At 54.0% G+C, this 23,075-nt stretch overlaps 2 protein-coding genes across 3 annotated transcripts; both read left to right on the top strand.

The window, feature by feature from the left end:
* The first annotated feature begins 1,397 nt into the window (after positions 1-1,397).
* On the top strand, positions 1,398-8,417 carry LOC100219992 (bactericidal permeability-increasing protein-like). Its single transcript, XM_002192428.5, has 15 exons — positions 1,398-1,559; positions 2,388-2,487; positions 3,097-3,225; positions 3,661-3,816; positions 4,204-4,267; positions 4,703-4,766; positions 5,221-5,312; positions 5,486-5,662; positions 5,876-5,935; positions 6,060-6,227; positions 6,513-6,580; positions 6,803-6,845; positions 7,200-7,263; positions 7,780-7,856; positions 8,122-8,417. The coding sequence occupies exons 1-15, from the start codon at positions 1,445-1,447 to the stop codon at positions 8,167-8,169; spliced, it is 1,425 nt and encodes a 474-aa protein (XP_002192464.4). The 5' UTR covers positions 1,398-1,444; the 3' UTR covers positions 8,170-8,417.
* Positions 8,418-9,324: 907 nt separating this feature from the next.
* On the top strand, positions 9,325-15,893 carry CDK5RAP1 (CDK5RAP1 mitochondrial tRNA methylthiotransferase). Of its 2 annotated transcripts, none has more exons than XM_041720218.2 (13): positions 9,325-9,687; positions 10,181-10,284; positions 10,738-10,772; positions 11,445-11,545; positions 11,677-11,887; positions 12,590-12,710; positions 12,991-13,221; positions 13,476-13,573; positions 13,686-13,741; positions 13,855-13,985; positions 14,835-14,984; positions 15,387-15,527; positions 15,660-15,893. In XM_041720218.2, the coding sequence occupies exons 1-13, from the start codon at positions 9,366-9,368 to the stop codon at positions 15,738-15,740; spliced, it is 1,782 nt and encodes a 593-aa protein (XP_041576152.2). In that variant the 5' UTR covers positions 9,325-9,365; the 3' UTR covers positions 15,741-15,893. The 2 variants fall into 2 exon arrangements, with proteins under 2 accessions (XP_041576152.2, XP_002192492.5); XM_002192456.6 differs by having other exon boundaries at positions 9,326-9,606.
* The last annotated feature ends 7,182 nt before the right edge of the window (positions 15,894-23,075 follow it).

The following is a 23,075-nucleotide window of genomic DNA, read 5'->3' on the forward strand; positions in this document are numbered from 1 at the left end:
TCAGATCAACTTCAAAATTTGCTCAAAGCCAGGGTGAAGACTTCCTGAATTTACTTCCTCTCTGTGCTATTCCTTATAAAATTTCATTTCTCCTTATGGAAGAGTTCTGCTTCCTCCATGCTTTTCCTGAACATTCTGAATGTTGTTTTGATGCAGACCTTCAGTGAGATGGGGTTGTCTCCATGTGAGGTTTGGGAGCTCCTGCTCTGAACTGAGCTGGACCAAGCTAAGAGCTGATGATGGGTGACAGGGAGAGTCACAATTCCAAGGAGGCTGTAGTGGGGATTTGGCCTTTTGCCTTTCTCCTCTGTTCTGGCATTCCTCTTTCTGGGCAAAAGTAGCTCTAGGCAAAAGGAGCTCTGCCCATGGGATCCAGGCTCTAGGATATTGCATCTGGCAGCCAGGACTTCCCTGGATCCAGCATAAGATCTGCCTGCATCAGCAACCATGGGTTCCTGTGACTGGACACCCGGAACAAGAAATAAAATTGACTGCATTCTTTCTTTCTACTTGACCTTTATCTTGCAAGGAGAGACCAGGCAGCGCAGCTCTCCTGGCTGGGAGGGAGCAGGGGTGTTCCCCCCTCACACCTACCTGGCTGCACCCAGCTCCTGCCCCTGTCTGCAGCCATCGTGACAAGAGCTGTGCCATATCAGGCCTCAGAAGTGATGTCACTGGAGCTTGATCCTGGGGTGGTGGATGTCTCCTCCTGTGTGTGGCTGCTCTGTGCAGGAGCGCTGTGACAGGGTCTGGAGGTGCAGGGCACCCCACTGAGGTAGGCGCCCTGGGGCAGCTGCCCAGCCCAGGCAGGAGCTCCTTTGCCAGCCCTGCTGGGTGTGGGGGTACCCAGGATCTGCTCACATGAGGTGAGAAGCTGTGACCTGCCTTCTTTAGCCACTGCTGTGTCCCAAGGCTGCTCTGGTGCCCCACTGCTGCTCTGATTCCTTGGGCAGGTCTGTGGTGTGTGAGAGGCAGCTCAGAGTAGCCAGCAGAGCCATGGGACAGGGACAGAGATGGAGAGCAGCATGGCTGGGACCCTGCTCGTGGACAGCCCAGGCTGTTCCCAGCCTTTGCTGGGTGCAGGCTGCAGGAATGTGGCTCTGTGAGGCTCAGCTGCCAATGCCAAGCACAACTCTGCTCCACTGAGCATTCACTGCTGCCTCAGGCAGGGACTGATGGCAGTGATGGGGACGGGGCTGTTGCCTCCCAGTATCCTCTGCTCCTTCCCTCCCTTCGGTGAGAGGCACCAGGTGTGCCTCTGTGCTGGGATGTGCCAGTGGTGCCAGCAGCACAGCAGAGCAGGGTGGTGGCCAAGCAGGAAGTCCTGGGGACGCCCCCCGTGACTCTGCACACCACCTGTGTCCAAGGTTCCTGTTTTGGCAGGGATATAAAGGTGGTGTGGGCTGAGAGAGCCCAGCATTGCACAGCATTGCAAGAAGCCAGGATGGGAATGCAGAGCGTGGTGGTGGCTTGTGGGGCACTGGCCTTGTGCCTGGCACTCACCACAGCCACCAACCCCGGCTTCGTGGTGAGGATGACCCAGGCAGGCTTGGACTATGGTGGGTTCTGCTTCTGATTTCTCTCCTCACAGATGTGCTGGTGGCAGAGGTGTGGAGCCAGGTAGCCTGTGAGAAGTGCAGGGTCCCGGGGCAGGATGGGGGGATCGTTGGCCATGGATGCCAAGTGAGGAGCACAGGGACAGCGTGGGGAAATCCTTGGACAGGGGTGCCAAATGCACCATTGGCCAGAGCTTCCCTGTTGCACCTGCCTGCCCCCCACGCCACAACTTGATGCAGCCCCTGCAGAGGGGTCCAGCCCTGTGGGGCCTCAGGGAGCTGCAGCCAGGCAGTGTGGGAGGCTGGCACAGCAGGAGGGTGCTGGTCCCACAGCACATCCAGGCAGCTGAGCCGTGAGGCCTGGAGGAGGGAGCTGCAGAGGAGAGAGGAGTTGGGGAGTTTAGGGAGGGGCAGTGACAGAGATGGATGGGCCCCGTGCTGGTTTTATCGAGGCAGGCAGAGCCCCGGCTCCAGCAGAGCACAGTTATGGATTGAAATACACTGTGTGAGAAACACACAGCACCCCAGTACCTTGGGCCTCATGCTGATCTCACCCACTGCACAGCCTGGACAGTGAGGACTGGGACATCTTTCTCCTTTCTGTGGCTACCACCTTTGCCTGGGACTGCAAGCAGGGCACCAGGCATCATTGCCTGTGTGCTTACAGGGCTCTGTGCTCAGAGGTTTGCTTTAAAGCCAGCCTGGGAGGCAGCACCACCCGGATCTCTCCTCTGACCCTTCTGCTGCACACCCAGTGTGTGCTCCAGCTCCTGTGGCTGGAATGATGGAGTGGTGGTGTTGTGGAGTCATGCTCTCCCTGTATCCCTGCAGCCCGACAGCAGGGGATCGCAATCCTGGAGAAGGAGCTGGCCCAGATGAAGCTACCAGACTTCTCGGGAAAATCGAGGAAGGTGCGCTACGAGTTCTCCAGGTGAGCCTTGCCAGTGGACAGGAGCCACCCACTACCCCCAACCCAGGCAAGGGGCCACAGGATTGCAGAGGGTGGGGGGCCCCTGGAGCAGTGAGGACCATCCTGTTCCCTCCACAGCTCCCTGAGATGTTGGCCCTATCCTTGGTGCATGTTCCTGTTGCACTCCTTGCACCAGGGGAAAAATGGAACCAGGGTCTCGGCACTCTGGGCATGGGTGGGCTGTGTGTGCAATCAAAGCCTGGGTGGTGGAGATGGCCTTGCCTGTGGGACCCGGGCACACGTTCCTGTGTGAAGCAGGGGCCCGGTCCCTGTGGCAGTGCCGGCTCCCTGCTGCCCTGGGTGCCTCTCTGCTCTTGCAGTGCAGCGCTTGGAGCTGCCTTGGGTGGCTGCAACTGCCACATTCCCAAAGGTGCCACTCTGCTCTGTGTGTCCCTGCCAGTGTAGCTTTGCAGCAGCAGAGGTGCAGCAGGGGGTGCTGCCAGTGCAGTGACTCCATCCTGCTCGCCCTCCTTCCCTCCCTGATTGTCTCCCTCCCTCCCTCCCTAGCCTTGTGCTTGGGAGCAAGGAAGGACTGTAACATGACTTTTCTTTTTATTCCTATATTTTTAGACTGCGCATTACCAGTTTCCACTTGCCACACTCACAGATTATCCCGATCTCCAACGTGGGCCTGCAGGTCTCCATCTCCAATGCCTTTGTCGAGCTGGATGGGGACTGGCGGGTGAAATTTCACTTTATGTGAGTGCCCAGCTCTTCCTCTCTCTATTCGGGCATCCACTCTGTGTCTCCCTCTCTGGAGTTGGATGGATTTTTTCTCCTCTCCCTCTCCTTGTGTTTCGGGCAGCTATCAGGTTGCTCCCCCAGATATGATGGATAAAAAAGGCTGGGAGGCAGGAACAAGGCACATGGAAGGGGAGCTGTACGTGGACCCTCCGGTCTCACTTCCACCACCCCTTCTTGCTCACACTCCCCTCTATTCAAAGGTTACCTCTCCTAGTTTATGTGCCATTGAAATTTGGTTCCCCTGAGTTTGAACACTTTCCCAATCTCCTCTGGAGATACCATACATTGGGGAGAGTGATCCAGATAGATTCATCCTGAAACAGATTTCAGGTCTCTTCACCAGGCCTTGTCATTGACAAATTTCCCTTTCTCATCCCCCTCTACCTGCAGCCGGAGCCATGGATCTTTTAACCTGAAGGTAGAAAATGTCTACATGAAAATTGTCCTAAGGCTGGGCAGTGACACCACTGGGAAGCCCACCATCAGCACCTCGGACTGCAGTGCCCGCATCTCCAAAGTCCGAGTGCGCTTTTCAGGCAAGCTTGGGTATGTGACTTCACTGTAAGGTCTGGAAACACTGTGTGCTAGCCCACCTGCCATGGGAATGTGGCTCTGCCATGGGAATGTGGCCCTGGTGTGAGGAGTAGGTTGTTGGCAAATCTCACGCTGCCTGGACTTAAATCTGGCCTGAATTTCAGCTGCTGTGGTTACACATTTAACAGGGGTGAGTGTGGTTAAGGCAGACACCAGACTTCTGTGGTTTACCAGTGAGTCTGTTTGCAAATGTAAACCCTGGGGTAGAGCCAGATGCCAAATTGGTGTGGGAATGATGTTCCCAGGGTCTTGCATCTCTAGGGTCTGCCTTTCCTGGGCACATACTTGTGCAGTATGGATCTGAGCTAGACAGGGCTTCTCTCTTGTGTTTCTCTGCAGGTGGCTTTACAACCTCTTCCACCGTGTTATTGAGTCCAAGTTGCGGAAGAGTTTAGAGGGAAAGGTATGTGAGCAGTGGAAGGCAGGGCCTTGGGTTTTGTGGTTGTCTTTAGCCCTCACTTGTAGGTGATGTTTTCAAAGGATCAGAGGTAGGGATGTAACTAGAGCCAGAGGACACGCCTGTGGGGTGGGTTAGTTCCCTCTGTTGCTCTTTTTTGCTCACGCCCTGGCTGCTCAGCACGGTTCATTCCTGCATGGGCCACAAGAGATTCCTTCCAAGGGTCTCCCCTGAGCTGAGCTGTGCCGAGGGGAAATTGCTGCAAGCAGATGCTTGTAGGTAGAAACCCTGCTTGTGTCTTGGACACCTAATGTGCTGCCTGATGAATGGAGGCAATGATCACTGTGTGCTCTTTTACTTGAGCAGGCTTTGCCATGGAGCAGGGAGCGTGGCTGTGACCCGGCTGCCCCTGCTCAGCTCTGTGGCCTTTCTGTCCCGCAGGTGTGTGACAATGTGGCCAAGTCTGTACAAAACGAGCTCCAGAAGCAGGTCCAGACGCTGCCAGGTACTGGGGGGTTGTAAGTGGGTTTAGAAGCAGCTCTTCCTAGCTTTTGCCATCCATGAGGAATGTTTTACTTTGTACACTCCACTCCCCATCACCTGGTGTTCTGCAGCAAAGCTGGGAGTTGGGAGCACCTTCTCAGCAGAGACAAATCACCCTGTGTGTTCTGTGTGGCTGTGGAGATCCCTTCAGAATCAGTGTCCAAGGGCTGGTGTGGGCTTGGACTACCTTAACTAGGGATGACGGCCATTCCTCAGTCCAGGAGATGGCTGTGAAAAAGTCAGGAGAAAAGTGGGTTTTTTTTCTTCCTAGCACAAGCAAGCAGAGGTGCAGTTGGTAGTGAGCTGATGCACCAGGAAGCCCAATCAAGGCACTGCCCAGATGCCAGAGGAGCCCATCAGCTCTCAGCTTTCCTGAACATCTCCTTCTTCCTCATCTCTCTTCCTTGTGTTTACAGTCACAGCCAGGATAGATGACAAGATAGGGATTGATTATTCCCTGGTGGCACCCCCAAGAGCTACTGCCCAGTCCCTGGACGTGGACCTGAAGGTGAGAGTCTGCCCTGGGAACACTTGATTTGGCCAATGCCAATGCCAAAGGCAGGTGGGAGCCAAGGTTTTGGAACCTGCTGCAAATGCTGTTTGCCAGCCAGAGTCAGCAGGCGAGCCCCACTGCTATTTGTACCCCTTCTCCACCTTCTCTACATCTCTCTCTCTTCCCAGGGTGAATTCTACTCCCTGGCCCACCGCTCCCCCGTCCCCTTCTCACCGCTGCCACTGGCCTTCCCCTCGGATCACGAGCGCATGGTTTACTTTGGAGCCTCCAGCTACTTCTTCAACACAGCTGGCATTGCCTACCACAAGGCCGGGGCACTGGTCTTTGAAATCACAGAGGCCATGGTGAGTGGCACGAGTGGGACAGGGCTGGGAAGGAGGTTCCATTTGCTGAGGTGCTCCAGGAGCAGCCAGCAATCCTGGAGAAGCCCCAGTGGGAGAGCAGGGGGCTGTGGGATGGGGCTGGGCTGTCAGACATGGCAGCATTTGGGGACAGGAGGGCTCGCCTTGGGCTCCTCTGTGCCACATTGCCCCAGGGTGACAGTCCTCTCCTTGCAGATCCCAAAGAAAGCAGGATTCATCTTGGATACCTCTGCCTTCTCAGCCTTCATTCCCCAGGTGAGCAGTCTGGCCCTGCCTGCCCAGAGCTCTTGCACACACAGGCTTTGCTCTGTGCCAGGTGTTCTCCCTGAGGCCTGGGGGTTTGTGCCATCATTCCCATCCTCTCTCTTCTCCCACACAGCTGGAGGAGATGTACCCAAACATGCCAATGAAGTTCAGGCTGTCTACTCCCACTGCTCCATTCCTGACTATTGGACCAGGAGGAATCTCATTCCAGCCCATTGTGGATGCCCAGGCTTATGCCATCCTTCCCAACTCCAGCCTGGCTCCTCTCTTCCTCCTCAGCCTGGTGAGTTGTCACATGGCCTGTGAGAGGGTGGACAAGGGATTTTGAGCTGTGCCCTGTCCTGTTGCCCAGATCCTGCCAGGGGAGCTCCCAGGTGCTGTCCAGGAGCATTGGGGGTGTCCCCAGTGGAACAATTCCTGAGCTGACAAATGCCAGGTTTAATGCTGGGTGCAAACAGGCCCCTGGATGGGCAGTGGTGTGTTTCAGCTGGTCAGAGCTGTTCCCCCAGGTGTGTGCTCTGGAGTGAGGTGGGGTGAGCACTGCCAGAGCTCTGTGCTCTCTCCCCAGACAGGGAATGTGTCCGCTGTCATCAACGTGAGGTCCGGCCGCATAGTTGGGAGCCTGGATGTGGGCAGGTACAGAGGGGAGCAGCCGCTGCCTGGGCAGGGGGTGGCTGGGGGTGTTGCTGTTTTGGGTGCCCAGGGTCAGAGAGAGGATGGGAAGGTCTCTGGGATGTGGGCCTGGTGTGGAAGGAATGAGCTGGGGCTGGAGGGAGTGGGATCTGCATGGCCATCGATGGGTGGAATTGCTCCCTCCCCTGGGACATCCTCCACAGCACCACTTCTGTCCCTGTGCAGGATCAGGCTCTCTCTGAAGGATTCAGCTGTCGGCCATTTCCAGGTAAGCTATCCTTGACCACGACCAGAGCCCCCAGCATGGAGCTGGCAGGCTGCTGGGGGCCAGGACAGGGAGTCATTCCCTGCTGCCTCCCAGCATGGTACCCCCCATTGACTCTGCAACCTCCTCCTGCCTCAGCCTGCAAGGCTGGGAATGGATGTGGGGCCAGACCCATTGCTGCTCTCACCCCAACCTTTCCTTCCCTGCCAGTGCAGCCAGACAAGCTGCTGGTCTCTGGCAAAATGTGTGCCCATCCCAGCTTCTTGTCACTTTGTCTTTTCCTAATTATTCTCCAGAGCCTGCATGTCTCCTGTCCCTCAGGCTAAAGCTTTTCCTCCCCCTCTCCTCACTCCCCAGGTGCAAGTACTGCAGTCCATAATGAACTTCCTGACTTCCCATCTCATCCTTCCACATCTCAATGGTGAGAACCTACTGGGGGGAATGGGGTTGCCGCAGCAGCTTCCACTCAGGTTGCTGCATTCAAGTGGTCCCAGCTCACTAATTAAATCCTCATTGCCGAGGCTGATGCAGGGAAAAGTGAGTGCAGGAGGCGGCAGTGAAGCAGTGGGAGCCTCTTGCTGCTCTGACAGGCTCCCAGCAGCCAACGCAATGGAAAAAATGAGCCCTGTGCGTTTCCTAATGCTTTCCAGACCCTATCCCTGAATCCCTGCATCTCCTGCCTCGCCAGCAGCCCAGACCAGAGTGGGGCTGGTGGCAGGATGGGCTGAAGGAGCTGTCATGGCACAGCACTCAGCCCTTCTGTGGAGTTTCCTCTACCAGCCCCAGGAGCAGTGGAGGAGAGGAAAGGGCTGGGGGAAGGAGTTGGCCAAGGAGGTGGATACCTCCTTGGTATCCAGGGTGCTCTGGATTTGAGTGCTCCCTGCTCCCTTGACTCCCATTTCCATCCCAATGCAGACACATGTGTTGTCTTTTCCAGCCCGTTTGGATAAGGGTTTCCCTCTGCCACTTCTGGACAGGATTCAGCTCTCCAATATCCTTGTGAGGTTCCACCAGGTGAGTGAGAGGGAGCTCCTGGCCTGAGGTGGGGCCCATCCTGCTGCCCACAGCGCCCTGCTTACCAGCACAGCCTCCCAGTCCAGTTCCCCCAGCTGTGCTAGGAAGTGACTAATGGAAGCATGCTCTTCACTGAGATGGCAATGGCACAGCAGCAAATCAGAGCACATGTCCCAATCCAGTCTCCCTTCAAGGATTTGATGGATGCTGGGCCATGCAGCTTCCAGGGCCAGTAGCAGCTCAGCACTTTCTCTCTTTCTCCCAGAATTTCCTACTGCTTGGAGCAGACGTTCGCTTCCAGCCCCGGGGATGAAGATAAGGCAATGAGAGCCCTTCAGCACTAAATATGCTCCATTCACCACTTTGCCCTTCTCTCCCCCTGACTCCATCACCAAAGATCACTGCTCCTGCCAGTGTCCTGCACTGCTGCCTTAGCCTTGTCCCTCCATGCTCCTCCTGGGGCCTCTCATGGTTCCTCCATTAGCTGGGGGTCCCCTGCCCTGGGCCACCCCCTCCCCTCCTTCCTCTGAGCAGCAATAAAGTCATTGGTGCTCAGGCCTATGTGTCAGTGTCACTGTCTGTGCTTGGGCTGCACTGGGGCAGGTGGGAGCTGGAGCTGGATCAGGACCACTTCACTGGGCTGTTTCTGTGGCCATGGCGAGACACCACAGAGCACCTGTGCCTGCTGTCCTGTGCCTTCACTCCAGCTTGGGGCAGAGTTAGTGGAAAGAGCACAGTGGAAAAGGCCCTGGGGTGCTGGTCAACAGCAGCTGGACATGAGCACCAGGTGGCCAACAAGGCCAGGGCCATCCTGATGTGTATCAACCTGGCCTGTAACCCGTGGGGCAGCCAGACCAAGGAAGGGATTGTCACCCTGGCATGGGTGAGGCCCACACCTCAATTCCTTTTTCCAGTTCTGGGTCCCTCACTTCAAAATGGACATGGAGGTGTTGGAGCATGTCTAGAGAAGGGAATGGAGATGGGGAAGGGGCTGGAGCACCAGGAGAGGCTGAGGGGACTCAGCCTGGAGAAAAGGAGGCTCAGGGGGGACCTTCTCACCCTCACAGCGCCCTGACAGGAGGTGCAGCCATTGGGGGTCACGCTCTGTTCCCAGGGTGATAAGAGGACATGGTCTTAAGCTGCACCAGGGCACTTTTACGTTGGATATTAGGAACAATTCCTTCACACAAAGGTCCTTAGACCTTGGAACCGGCTGTCCAGGGAGGTGCTGGAGTCACCGTCCCTGGAGGTGCTTAAGGAAGACTGGACATGGCGCTCAGTGTCCTGGTTTAGTTGAAATGGTGGTTCTGGGTCACAGGGTGAACTCGGTGATCTTGGAGATGTTTCCCAGCCTATTTAATTCTGTGATTTTGGGATTCCCGCAGCGGGGCGGGCCCGGAACGGCGGCGGGGCGGAACGCGGCGCTGAGGGGCGGAGGCAGCGGCGGGGCCGCATTGTGGGCGCACGGCGGGGCCGGTCCGTCCCCAGAGCGCCGCCCCGGCCGCGGCCATGCTGCCCGGGGCCCGTGCGCTGCGGGCGGCGGGGCTGTTCCGCCCGCCCGGGGCCGTTCCCCGTACCGGGGCCGCCCTCAGGGCGCGCCGCGGGCCGGGACAGCGGCCGGTGTGGCGCGGCTTCGCGCTGCCCGCGGGGCCCGACCTGCGGCACTTCCTGAGGGCAGCTGCCGCGGGGCAGGCGGGGCCGTGGCCAGAGCTGCCGCCTGAACCGGGCTCTACCCCCGGGGCCCCGAAAGGTCTGTGGGTCTTCGCGGCCGGAGCTGTTGGGGTCAGCCGAACCTCACTGCTGTGGCTTCTCTGCCGGGTCAAGGGCAGCCGTAAGGCCGGTGCAGACAATGGTGTTTCACAGCCGGAGCAGAGTGGGGAAAATGGGTTGTCTGGGAGCTTTTGGGGCCCTGAGGGGTTTTGACGCTAGAAGGAGTTTAGTGCTTAGCTGCAACGTCGTGTGTGTTCTTCCACCGTGGAACTGGACAGAGAGCAGTTTGCTCTGGCGTTTGCCCTCAGCATGTGCTGGGCTGTCCGTGGGCCTGTAGCAGCCCCTGTGGGGCTGTGCTGCCCTGGTGGGGTGATGTTCATTGTCCTAAATGATGTATTTCAGTAAGGACACAGCTGCTGCTGGTCACAGCAACACAAGGTTTCCCAGAGCCTGCCCTTCAGTTTATCCTTTGGGGGCTGCAGGTGCAGGCAGCTTTTGTGCTGCTTCCCTGACTCCAGCGGTGGGGTTCAGGGTTTGTTCCTGCAGAGGGGGGCATGGGAGGGGTTGTGGATGGGAGCTGAGCAGGCTCCTGCATCACACAGCCTTTTTTGCAGTATACCTGGAGACCTACGGCTGCCAGATGAACGTCAGTGACACCGAGATCGTCTGGGCCATCCTGCAGAAGAATGGGTATGCCAGGACAAAGGAGCTGGAGGAGGTAAGGCAGCTCCTTGGCTGCTCTCCTGGAGCACAGCCCTCACACCCTGGCTGTGCATGCAAGTCCCAGCTATTCTCTGGAGTGCAGCCCTATGGGATGTTAAGAGTTTTGCAGTCTGAGTTCTGTGAAGGAAACTGCTTAACAAGTGTGCTAGAAAGCTGTGGGTTGTCTTTTTTCTTTAAACTACTGGGCTCCATCTCAGTTGGAGAGGGATTAGACACAGCAGGATCCTCCTGTCTCATCGTTGGGTTTACTTTTACCATTTAGTGAAGACTGTGCTTGTCTTCTGTTTCTTTCTTGCAACTCTTTTTGTTGAAACCTGCTGTGTACTCAGGTCTTTTTCCCTGAGTTAAGTGAGCTTTATAGTCTAACTCTTCAGGTTATGTGGGCAGGGCATGAGAACTTATTGTTTGGTTTTTATAGATCCTTCTCTTTTTGTTGCTTTTGATTTAGGCAGATGTGGTTCTTCTTGTCACCTGTTCCGTGAGGTAAGGAGATGTTTGTCACTGGTTTGGGGCAGTTTTGAAGGAATTGCCATTTGAAAACCAAGGCAATAACGGTGTGGCATGAGGAAAGGAGTGTGCAGATGTGAAACTGGCTATTTAGATGAGGGTAGGGCTGGCTGGTGCTATGCTTTGCAACATTAAGTGTGCTATGAATTGCTTCTCTGGGTAGTAAGAAATTCTTTGGTAATGTAATCTCTGTCTATATGCCATTTGCAGTGAGAGACCTGCACAATTAATGATTTTGTTTTTAAATATTCTATCTTCTCTTGAAGCGACTCTCTAGTACAGAGTACTTAAAAAATGTGAGAAGTACGTTTAGGGGCAATTTGATATAAAGGGAACTTTCCTTATTTTTTCTGAATGCTGAAGACACCAAATGCTCATTGTCACTTGCAGGGTACCTTGTAGTGTGTCCAAGGCACTTTTTCACTCCAAGAGCTTAGTCCCTAAAGTGTTTTGCAGTGGAGATGCTCCCCACTGGCAAAGTGCTCGCAGATAAGACAGAGGCAGGACAGTCCCCACAGCACAAAGGGCACTCCGCGGTGCCGCTGGATTCCCTGCCCTTAGCTGGGTTCCCCTGACACAGCTTAGGGCCGCTCGGGCTGGGCTCTGGCAGCAGCCGCAGCTGGAGCAGCCCGGTGTCCCGGCTCGCAGGGAGAAGGCAGAGCACGCCGTCTGGAACCGGCTGCGGCACCTCCGGGCGCTGAAGGCGCGGCGGCCCCGGGCCCGCGCTCCGCTCCGCGTCGGGATCCTGGGTACGGCCGGGGCATCGCCGGGTCCCACCGGCAGCAGCCGCCTGTGCCTGGGGAGAAAGAGCTGGGAAGGGCTGCGGGGAGTAACGGGGGACAGGCACTGCCTCAGGAGGAGCCTTCTCCTTTGTTGGCAGGATGCATGGCCGAGAGGCTTAAGGAGGAGATTCTGCACAAGGAGAAGCTGGTCGATGTCGTGGCAGGCCCTGATGCCTACCGTGACCTTCCCCGGCTGCTGGCAGTGGCAGAGTCTGGCCAGCAAGCTGCCAATGTCCTGCTGTCCCTAGATGAGACCTATGCTGACATTCTGCCTGTCCAGACTAGTGCAGGTGGCACGACCGCATTTGTGTGAGTACCTTTTCCCTGTGCTTGTTTCTGTGGCTCTGCTTTGGAAATCTGTGCAGCGTAGATGTGTCAGTGACAGCAGCTGCCTGGCAGCTACAGTTCCTGGCTGCACTGAGTTTCCCAGTGTGTGTGTGTTTGCCATTGCTTTGCTGTGTGACTGAGCCCTGGAGAACATGCTCTGAGCTCTGGCTGTTGTGGATTTCCTCTCCTTTGGGAATGCTGACTCTCAGCCTGATGCTACATTGAGTGATTTCTGTGCCTTCCTGAAGTCCATGCCTCTCTCATCCCCTGCCTTCTGTGGTGCCCTGCCCCCAGTTCTGCTATTCCTTCTTCTAATGCTCCACACATTATAACTTCTGATTGTTCAGTTTTGGTGAAAATGCTGTCAGACATGAAATCAGACTCTGCTCGGTGTGGCTGTAGCGTATGGAAGGACAGTATCACTTTCTTCAGGACTGGGATGTAGAAGGGTCTTTGATCACTGCCAGGCTGCAGTGGCAGTTTGTGCCTCATTAGTTCTTTCCAGCTTTCTTGGAAATGTGCATGAAAAATCAGGAGGTGTTAGCTCAGTTCAAGCTGAATTCAGTGTGGATGGTCTGTGTGTGGAGCTGGCTGCAGGCAGCAGTGCTGGGCTCATCCTGGGAGGATGCAGCATGGCTGGTTCTGGAGGGGGGTGGTGTGACTCTCTGTTTTACCTCTTGGCAGGTCCATCATGCGGGGCTGTGACAACATGTGCAGTTACTGCATCGTGCCCTTCACCCGAGGCCGGGAAAGGAGCCGCCCCATCGCCTCCATCCTGCAGGAAGTGAGGATGCTCTCGGATCAGGTGAGGCAGAGCCTCCTCCCACCTGTCCCAAACCATGGGAGGAAGGGTGGCTCCTGGTAACAGTGTTTTCAGTGGTACTTCTAAGCAGTGTCACTGCCTTTATCTGCAGAGATGAGGTTGTGGTGAGGTTCCACCAGTGGCTTTTGGATTCCCCTTGCAATACTCCATGACAGGGATGGGAGGGCTTCTGTTGGAAACTCCTTGGAATAAAACCATGGCTGCCCTTGCAGCTCAGCCATCCTGCCCAGGTTATATTTTTTCCTCTCTGTTTATTTTGCAGGGAGTGAAAGAAGTGACCCTCTTGGGTCAGAATGTCAACAGCTTTCGAGACCTGTCTGAGGTGCAGTTTCAGTCAGTGACTGCCCCAGGCCTCAGCCGTGGCTTTAGGACAGTCTACAAAGCCAAACAGGGAGGTTTGCGCTTCTCGCACCTGCTGGACCAGGTCTCTAGGATTGATCCAGAAATGAGGATCCGTTTCACCTCTCCACACCCCAAGGATTTTCCTGATGAGGCAAGTATAATATAAACACCTTGGCTCTGCTTTCAGGCAGCAAGGCAGCTCTGAAATGTGAGGTATGGGCTGTGCTGCCTTCCCAAACAAAGAGAATGTGGGTTCCCAGACTGGGAATAGCAGCTCCTCGGAGTTGGATGTTGGGGCTAAAGCTGCAGGTTTGCAGTTTGCTGGCTTTTAACCAGGGAAGACTCTTCCCTTGGCAACCAGGTACAGTTAAGATGTCTGAGACATCTCCTGATCACTTACCACAGGTCCTGCAGCTCATCCAGGAGCGACACAACATCTGCAAACACCTGCACCTCCCAGCCCAGAGTGGGAGCACACGAGTCCTGGAGGCCATGCGGCGAGGGTGAGTCACCCCACAAGGAGCCCTGTGTCCTGCCCTCTGATTTGGGCTGCTGGTTTCTCCTCACTGATGTTGTGGGTTTCCAGTTAGCAAATCCATGTGCTGTTCATTGCAGGTACACAAGAGAAGCATATTTAGAACTCGTGCACCACGTGCGTGACTCTATTCCAGGTGTGTGTTCCTTTGGCTTGGTCTGAACTCGGCACAGCTGCATCTCACTGTCCTTTCCTGAGTGCAGCATTTCTGTCTTCCATGAGGGAAGTCTGCAGCTGTGTCTGTTACAGGAGTGAGCTTGAGCAGTGATTTCATTGCTGGGTTCTGTGGAGAGACAGAGGAGGATCACCTGCAGACGGTGTCCTTGCTGCGGGAAGTCCGCTACAACATCGGCTTCCTGTTTGCCTACAGCATGAGACAGGTGAGTGCAGGCCCTGGTGGAGAAGGCTGTTATCTCTGGATGTGTCTCCTAAACGCCTCAGTACTGTTTTTCACAATAACACATTATTTTAAAAAGCTGATGAAAATCATACCCAAAGCCTTGGTATACTGGTAGATGTTGTTTGCAGCACTTGTAGGGTATGTGGTTCTGCAAACGCTGTTGTTGTGCCTGGGAGGCTTCCAGCTTCTCTGTAGGAGTGTCAGGGTTGGTAACTGCTCAGTGACCTGGCTCTGCAGATGCTCCAGGGTCATTGCAGGGAAGTAACTGTGTCAGCAGAGGCTGCAAATGTATTTGCTGATGAGGAATGTGATGATGGAGCTGGGCTGGAGCCCACCTATAAGGGTCTGTCAGTCAAGTCTGGAGGGATGTGGTGAATTTTTGAGAAGGTATTTCCATGAGAAAAGTGGGAAGTTGGTACGCTCCATTAGAGTGCTCTCCAGAGTGTATGATACTGTTGGGGAAGAGGTTAGAAGGCTGGGAAATGTAAGGAAGCAAAAGGATTTGGATCACCATTTAGTACATAGATTAGAAGTAGCAGAATCTGTTGCCTGTCTATGGACAGACAGGCACATCCCACACAGGAGCTGCAAAACTATTTCACTGATACTCAGTGCGCTGTGTCAGACCTTCTGCCTAAAAGGTGGAGAAGAATGATGTGAGGAGCACGAGGACATGGCTGGCACTGGAATAGTTCATTTGTGATACAAACTGAAATGCTGTTGGAATGTGGGAGGCTGTTGCTGGAAGAGCAGTGGAGCTGGCTGGGGTCAGGCAGGGCTCTGGGCTCAGGCTGGCTGCTGAGGGCCCGCGCTGGCTCTGTGTGTGCAGAAGACCCGGGCGCATCACCGGCTGCAGGACGATGTCCCCGCAGATGTGAAGAAGCAGCGGCTGGAGCAGCTCATTGCCACCTTCCGGGAGGAGGCCGCGAGGGCCAACGCAGAGCTGGTGGGACGGGCCCAGCTGGTGCTGGTGGAAGGGGTGAGTGGGCCTGGAATGGAATTCTCCTCCTCCTTTCTTGCTGGCTCTGAGTCTGTGCACAGCAGTCACCACTTCTGCCTTTCCTTCTCACTTTCCCCTTGTAATCCCAGGACTCCCAAGACCATTTTTCTTCACACTTAAGCAGACAGCCTGAGTTTCCCAGAGCACTGAGCTGAGCACAGGGAACGGGATCATTTAGGGATGTATGTCTGGCCAAGCACAGAATTTGTGCTTTGGTGTGTGAGTGTCACCCAGCAGCTCTGGCCAGAGTGCTCTGTTCCAGGGCTTGGTTAATGTGGGTTTAATTCCATCAATAGTGCTCAATTAATTCCTGAGGCAATAAAGCCCAGCAGTGAATCAGAGCAATTGCCATGCAGGTAATGTTCCCTGTCCTCTTTCCAGCCCAGCAAACGCTCTGCCTCGGAGCTGTGTGGGAGGAATGACGGCAACATCAAGGTGATCTTCCCTGACACCGAGCTGGAGGACGCTGCCGAGCGCAAGGCTCCAGGCAGAGCCCAGCCCGGGGACTATGTGATGGTGAAGGTGACCTACCTGCAGTGCTCATTTCCTTGCACAGTGCTGTTCTCTAAGGGCAGCTGCTGCCAGAAGACCCTAAAATTAGAATGGATCCTCCCCAGCCTTTCTGTGGCTGAAGACCTGTGCTGTTTCTTTCAGGTAACCTCTGCCAGCTCGCAGACCCTGCGGGGAGTTCCGCTCTGCCGGACCACCCTGTCCCGTGCTGCTGCTTCTCACTGAGGGATCCCTGCTGCCCTGGATGGAAGCAGCACATATTCTCCATGAAGGAACAAGGAGTGTGGTCAGGTGGAGATATGGTAGAACCAGGGAGATACATGTGTATATTAAAATTTATTTATAAAATAATAAAATACACATATATTTCTGCTTTGATGCCAAGTTACTCCTCATAGATGTGTGCAGGTTCAAAGGGGTAGAAGCTGTGTGTGAACTTGCAAAATCCAAGTACTCTGAGATCATGTATTTTGACTTGCCCTGAGGGTTGTCCCACCCTCACAGTGCTGCAGATCTGTCCTCTCAGTGTGATCACATCCTCTGGCACAGCTCAGGCTGAGATGGATGTGCAGAGCAGTTCCTTCCTACAGGCTCAGCTGGATTTAGGAGCTGCAAAAGCTGGTAGTACCTACAAAACACAGCCCCAGTAGCTGCTGTAGAATGACAGGAGTACTGTCAAAGGGTAGAAAGAACTGAAATAACAGAAGATTGATTAATTCTTTCAAAATATTGGCAAAATGCTTAGAAAGGGGATGCAAGAACCCACACCACACTTGTGTGTTGGAATGTGGCACTGGACTGTGGAATGAAAAATGGTGTTTAATGTGCACCAGTGAATCTGTTGTGTCTGGGACTGAAGGAATGCAGCAATCCTCCCCTCGTACTGGGGAGGATTGGATCTTGTCTGGAGAAGATTTCCTTGTTTCCAGGCCTGGGGAATGCATGGGAAGAGATGGCTGCTAGTCGAGGGTCATCTCTGACCTCTTAAAACCTGGGGTGCAGTTTTGTAATCCAAACATCTATGGATGTCCTTCCCTTTGCTTACCAAGAGAAGTGGTTGTATTGATTTAAATGGCCAGTAAGTTCTTCAAGTGCATCTGACAGTTCCTTGTTTTCATCAGCCTGCAGCTGACCCTGGCTGCGCAGTGTCACATTCCAGCCTGCTCTGTGAAATTCAAACAAGGACCTGTGACCTGCACTTGTGAGTAAACTGAGATGTGAGAAAGGATCACCCCTTTTCATACAGATTATAATGTCATTAAAATAAATCCTTGTAAAAGGTTCTAGCCAGTGACCAGTTTTGAAGGAACAGCTGGTAGCAGGGCAGTCACAACATGAATTTGCAGAATTTTAAAATAAACATGAAAGGGTTTTGCTCGAAAGCTGCCTCTCCTGCTCAGCTCTTTCTGGGCTATAATTGTTTCTCTTTGAAAACAGCATGGTTCACTGAATATTCATTAGGCTTCAAGAAACAAATACATTTTGCTTATTATCTCAGACCTGAGTCCCTTCTCCTGGAAGCGAACCTGCACAGTCAGCACAGTCCGTGTGGGCTCTGAGGGGCTGACAGGCACACAGGATTGATCTGCTCTCCTGCCTCCACATAGGAAAGTGTCTTTGGCCCAATTTCACAAACCAAGGCCTGAACTTCTGCTGCTCAGTGAGGATGAGTCTGTGATCCAGGAGCTTTCGGGAAGAGGCAGCAGTTTGGGATGAAATCCCAAAGGAAGCAGCAGCATACATAAGCAGCAGCCCTCAGAGGTGATGGGCACCGAGGCCAACATGCTTGGCTCATCAAGCCACTGGGCAGTGGCTAGTTTAACTGCCCTGTGGCACATTTTTTAGGTCATAATTCCCAGGCATTTTGGGACAAGCCAGCACCCTGGAAAGGGCTGACACGAACTTTTCCCTGCTCATTTTGACCTCCCCAGGAGCATCTATTCCAAGTGGGAAATGCAGACCACAAAGTGCCCTCCCCCCTCAATCCTGCTTTGAGGCCAGCTGTGGCCGTTTTACAATCATTATTTTAAGAGCGGGAGACTAATGAGGAGGAGAGCTGGGTTTTACATTTTGATGAGGAGGTGATAATGCTCACTGCAGGGGCTCCCCGGGGAGCCATTGCACTCACCATTTGCTTTGCCTCCTTAGTTTTTATAGGCCCCGGGAATGAAGACCGAGGTTTTAAGGCAGCAAAGCATCCATTAAGATGTGCTTACGGTGACCTTGGAGGCTGAGTCAGTCCTTTGGCACTACGTGGAAGAAGGAATGTGTTGTTTTTCTTGGGGCCTGGAGGTGGGATGCGGGTTTTGTGTCACTTGTCAGGTTTGCTGCCTAAATCCAGCTGTTGAGAAAGCTGAACTCCTGCCTCGTGCTCTTGCATGTTTCTGTTCCCACCCTGAGCAGGGAGGAGAGCCCTGAACCCTCCTAGGTCTCCCATCTCCCTGATGTACGCCTGTGCCTTCTGGAGGTCGAAATTGTGTCAGTCGTGCCCCAGTTAGGCCCATGGGCAAACACCTAAGGAGTCTTTTGGCAGATCAGGTTTCCCAGTACAGACCTGAAGTGCTGGGATGACATTTACTTTCCAGCAGCAGCCGTGCCCTGAGGGTGTCTCCTGACACCGGAATTTCGTAAATCACAGCCTGCACTTTCCTTTCTGCTGGCAGGGTGTGTGGGTGAGGCTGGACATCACCCGCACACACAAATAGCTTCACCTGGCAGAAAGGTCGCTGTCAGGGAGAACAAGAGCCCTTTTGTTCCCCAGGCCCCCATCAGAGAACAAACTTGTTTGTCCTCAGGTCTTGGCTGTGCTCAGGGAGTGGAGGGACAGACAGGTGCTCACAGCCCCTGTTCCCTGCTCAGCACTGGCTTTTATTTGCCTAAGGACAGCCCCAGAATTGATTCCCATCACTGCCTACATTCGCCTGCCCAAATTTGCTCCTTTCTCCAAGGCTTTTGAAGCAGCTTGAGCAGAGCATTCAGGCTTTTTCCAGTGCCAGAGCTGGCCATGGTATATCATGTCCTCCCCCAGAACCCCTCAAACTCTGCAGTCTGTGTTCCCTCTGCATGTCATAGTGCTGGTGGAGGGAAGGATAGATGTTTTCCCTGATGGAAGCCTGTAAGCACAGTTTGCTTTGGGTCAGCTGGAGCCTCGCTCTGCTGAGGGGTGGCAGGTGACAAGGCATTGTCTCTGAATGATGCCAGCAGCCTGCCAGGCTGTGCCAGGGGAAATGCTTTCCTCCTCTTTGCTCATGGCTTTTCACTTCAGCAGACAGGCTCCATGTGCCTGCCAGCCCATTCCACCAGGCCTCCTCCTCCTCCCTGCTCTGGGACTGCTGTGGGCTGGGGGTTCAGGGAGTTTTCCTTCAGCAGCTTTTCATCACCATTTCTGAAGCCAGCTCTTTGCACAGAGCTTTGGGATTTAATGCAACATAAAGACCTTCCAAAACTGTTTTCCATTTCTAAAACCAGTTCTATCTTTAGTTCACTCCTTTCTGAAACTGGCAGTGGCTGGATTCTGGCAGGGCAGGTACAGCTGCTCCTGCAGGCTCCTCTGCAGCCAATGGTGAACTCTGTGCTGTGCTGGAAATGCAGCGAGCTCTCCATTGCCATTGCTTGGTGCACCCCCAGACCACCCCCAAGCTGCTCTGCAGCCCCCCAGGTTGGCATTGTCTGCTCCCAGCCTCCCTCCATGTCCATGCACATCCTGGAGCGCTGCTGGGCTGTGACCTGCATGGCAATGACAGAGGCACCGGTGGTGAGTGGCAGCTCAGGGCTGTGGGGTTTGTGAATTCAGAGGGTATCTCTCAGTCTGTCACAGGCACTGCTGCTCTCTGGGGCCCAGCAGTCCTGCGGCTTTCCCTCCTCCCTTGTGAGCAATTTATTTCCTTTACTGACAGACAACTATTGACTTCTCATTCTCCTGAAGATGAGATGTCTTGTCTCATCAGGTTTAAATTAGTTTTATCTTTAGCCTTTCCTATTAATAAGCTCTCATCGTGGTGTCATTACTTGATATCTATTTTCTGATGTTTTTCATTAATGGCTCTGTATCTTCCAGATATTTTTTTCAAGTATTTTTTTTCCTGCTGCTGAGTTATTTAACAGTCAGACACAGATCAGGGACATGAAGACAGTCTGATGCTGGTCAGGGACAGCGTGGAATGGCCCAGCACCACTTGGTGGGCAGGGCAGGGCACTGGGACTGTGATGGGGCAGCAGTGGGGCTGCATGGGGCTGGCAGGGATGGTCATGCATTCCCTCCCTGTCTCTCTGCATCCCTCTGATCCCAGCCTGAGCTCTGACACGCCTGAGGCCCTCAGGAGCACGAGTCAATAGAGTAATTAAAATGCCTCCCCTGAGGCGAAGGTGCTGCAATTCCTTTGGACAGCTGTATCTGTGAAAAATAGAGGACTGCTTTCTGTGCTTTGTGTGCCTGCCAGGGGCTCTTCCCCTTCAGCAGAACTTCCACTAGGATGTGTGAAAGGGAATTATTTCACATTATTTCAAGGGGGCCCGTGCCCAGGTAGTACTGCCCGCCTGAGGACAGGGAGGGCTGTCAGTACAAGGACAAGGCAGGGCTTTCTCATTATATCTCCAAGGGTGTCAAAAGCAAAGTCCATCAGTGCTGAAAATACCCAAATCTCAACGTCACAGCCCTACATTTACTTCTTGCATTAAGGAGAAGGAGAAAGGTGTCCAATTTCTGGAGAGCAAACACAGGGATGACAACAGCCTGATGCACAGTGTCATGTCTAATGGAGCTGTCAGGGTGTTCAGGGACACTGCCAGGGATGTGTTTGCCACTTAGAGAGCGAGGTCATTGCGGGATCCCTGGCCTGCCCCGGCTGTGGCTCCCATGTAGGAATTAGAGTGGCTGCAGGATGGGCAATCTGCAGCAGCGCCTCCAGCAGAGGGTTTGAGAGTGATCAATATTCAGCACACTGCTGTGAAAATGAACAGCCAGAAAGGATTGTCCTCCTCCCGTTCCTGCATCCACGAGGACAGTGAGTGGAACAGAAATGGGATTCACTTTTGGTAATGCTGATTATGGGGTTTTGAGACTAAACAAGGTGCTCTCTTCTCTTTGGGTTATTTAGTGTCTTTTAATCTGTTCCTTCCTTTTTATTTTTTTAAATTTTTTTTTGTCATCTTTCTGTAGTTTAACTACAGGAAGTTTAAAAAAGAATAGTAGAAGGCTTTGGTTGAAGCTATCAGAACCAAACAGGAGGCAATTCCAAAACCAGCTTCCCTTTTAAAATGGGGAAAATGCTGACATTTCATTAAAGGGAAGATTCTTCCCACAGTTTTTTATTCTTATCCAAACTCCATTTTGAAAAGCCCTTATACAGTTGGTGGAAAAGCTTTCCCTATGCCATGCTCAGCAGCCAGTACAGCAGAGCCTGGCAGGAGCAGTGGCAATGCTGACAGTACCCCTGGGATGCTCTGCACAGCAGACAGGTGTCATTGAGTGCAGAAACCTGGCAGAGGCTCAGACCAGCCTCCACAGGGGAACCCAGTAGGGTGAGAGGAACCTCAGGAAAAACCCCATCAGTGCCCTTGCTGCCAGAGCTGGCAAAGATCTGAGCTGTTGCAGAGTCACCTGGGGTGGTGGCAGCAGCAGGGACATCCCCCATGGCACCATTGTTGTTAATATTGGTGGGTCAGAGCAGTGCAGGTGCTGCTGCTGTCCTCACAGGGCTCACAGTGGCCAGTGGCTCCCTACCCCTGCCTCTGGCAGCAGAGGTGGGCCCCAGCCTGATGGCACTGTGCCACTTGGAGAGATTTGGGGCTTGGCATTTCGGGTTACTGAGGAAATATTTACACCTCTTTTTGCAATCATTCACAGAATGGGGCTTGGCAAGCTCCTTCATCCTCCTCCTTCTGCTTCTTTACTGGAACTGGAAACTGAGGGTGCCCAATGAGGTGTTATGATTCAATAGCTTGGGCCAAGCACTGCCACCCATCCTGTCCTCGTCTGGCAGAGCTCTGCCACTGTCATCAAAGGGCACCTGGCATCTGCCCTTCACCTTTGTGCTCTGAGCACACACCAAGGTCCATTCCCAGAGCCCCAGGTGTGGGTGTTACAGCAGCCAGAGTGAGGTGCTCTGGGTGCAGCCCAGATGTGCCCAGTGCCCACACCTCATTAGCATTGTTACCTCTGCTGTTAATTGGCAGGGCAGGGGTGGCATTGGCTGCTCGGGGTAGGGCTCACTCACAGTGGTGAGATAAAGGGAGTGAAGGAGCAGCAGGAGGGGCTGGGCTGTGGTCCTATGGCACAGGTGACACCTCACCCACACCGTTACCTTGGGAAAGGAGCAGTGAGAACCTCCAAGGTTTTCAGGGGAACATTTAGCCACTCAGAAGATGTGAGCAGGAGCCCTGGCAGCGTGGTACCAGGAGGATGCTGGCTGCAAACTCTCAGCTAACAGCACCAGGACTCCCCTGTGCCTGTTGGATGGGGCTCTGAGGCCCTGGGCAGGAGCAGAGGGACCCACTCTGGGCAGAGGCAGAGAAGGGTATAGGTGCTGCCCACCAGGAACGCCCAGCAGAGCCGATGTGGACACTTGGAAATGGTTGGTAGCACACGGTGCTGTGCCGCTGGATCTGGAGGCTGCAGGGTTTGGGCATCTGTCCCTGGCCCCTCTCACCAGGCAGCTGTTCTGCTCCAGGGCTGTGGCACAGCCAGCCCCAGGGTGAGGCTTGATGCCATGTAGCCAGGAGCGAGCTCCTGTGCCCAAGAGCTACTGCCACTGCTCTCCCCGGGGTCCTGGGGGTGCCAGCCCCAGCCTGGGGGGGAGCTGTCTTCCTGGGGCCCCAGGGATGTGTATGTTCATGTCAAACAGCTCCCAGCTCACTGGCAACAGGCAGGAGCAGGAATACACACTAAAAGAACCAGCAGCTCAGGGACAGGGGCAGAATAAATCTGCATAAATACAAATGAGGGGAATATTTATTTGCCACATTGACCATGTTTCTGTAGCTACTTTAAGCTGTGAGAGTGGGGGTCTGGCAGCCTGGGCAGGGTTTGGGCTCCATTCAGGCCTGGCTCTGAGGCTGCAGCCCCTGTGGCTCCCCTCCTTTCCAGCAGACTCACCTATTCAATATTCCTCACATGTGAGTTACTCCTGTAGCTGATGGGAGAGATAAATAACAAAACCCTTGCAAATGCAAAAATCCTTTGGCAGTTTGGAAAGGAACTAAGTCACATGCTGAATGCAGATGAAGAAAAATCATTTTTATTGTAAGGAGTAACAGAAGGGTGTGAATCTTCCTCAAATCCACCTCACCCACAATGCAGCACATCCAAATCCAGTTGGAGATTACAAGGCAGGATAGCATTCACTCTGATCAGTTCAAAGCGTCGCTGTTTGGGAACAAATAGGCTGAGTGTGCGCCTGGATTAGGCTGGGGGCTTTTTTGCCTCTTTTTAACAGTATGAAATCACTGGAAACAGCAAAAATCCCTTTTGAAATGGTAAGCCAATCAAGAAGCAGAAGGAGAGCAAAGTGTTTACAGCTCATTGAATTCGTCCCTTTCCCTTTTTTCTCTTCCCTTCTCAGA

This window comes from Taeniopygia guttata, chromosome 20, assembly GCF_048771995.1.
Source record: "Taeniopygia guttata chromosome 20, bTaeGut7.mat, whole genome shotgun sequence".
In the NCBI taxonomy this organism is placed as follows: domain Eukaryota; kingdom Metazoa; phylum Chordata; class Aves; order Passeriformes; family Estrildidae; genus Taeniopygia; species Taeniopygia guttata.

Excerpts from the sequence above, each read along its gene's own strand:
- LOC100219992 (XM_002192428.5), top strand. The coding sequence starts at position 1,445 with ATGGGAATGCAGAGCGTGGTGGTGGCTTGTGGGGCACTGGCCTTGTGC. Across the intron at positions 3,817-4,203 it reads CGCTTTTCAGGCAAGCTTGG|GTGGCTTTACAACCTCTTCC; the intron begins GTATGTGACTTC and ends GTTTCTCTGCAG. Across the intron at positions 6,581-6,802 it reads GGGAGCCTGGATGTGGGCAG|GATCAGGCTCTCTCTGAAGG; the intron begins GTACAGAGGGGA and ends GTCCCTGTGCAG.
- CDK5RAP1 (XM_041720218.2), top strand. The coding sequence starts at position 9,366 with ATGCTGCCCGGGGCCCGTGCGCTGCGGGCGGCGGGGCTGTTCCGCCCG. Across the intron at positions 9,688-10,180 it reads CTGCCGGGTCAAGGGCAGCC|TATACCTGGAGACCTACGGC; the intron begins GTAAGGCCGGTG and ends CCTTTTTTGCAG. Across the intron at positions 12,711-12,990 it reads TGAGGATGCTCTCGGATCAG|GGAGTGAAAGAAGTGACCCT; the intron begins GTGAGGCAGAGC and ends TTTATTTTGCAG.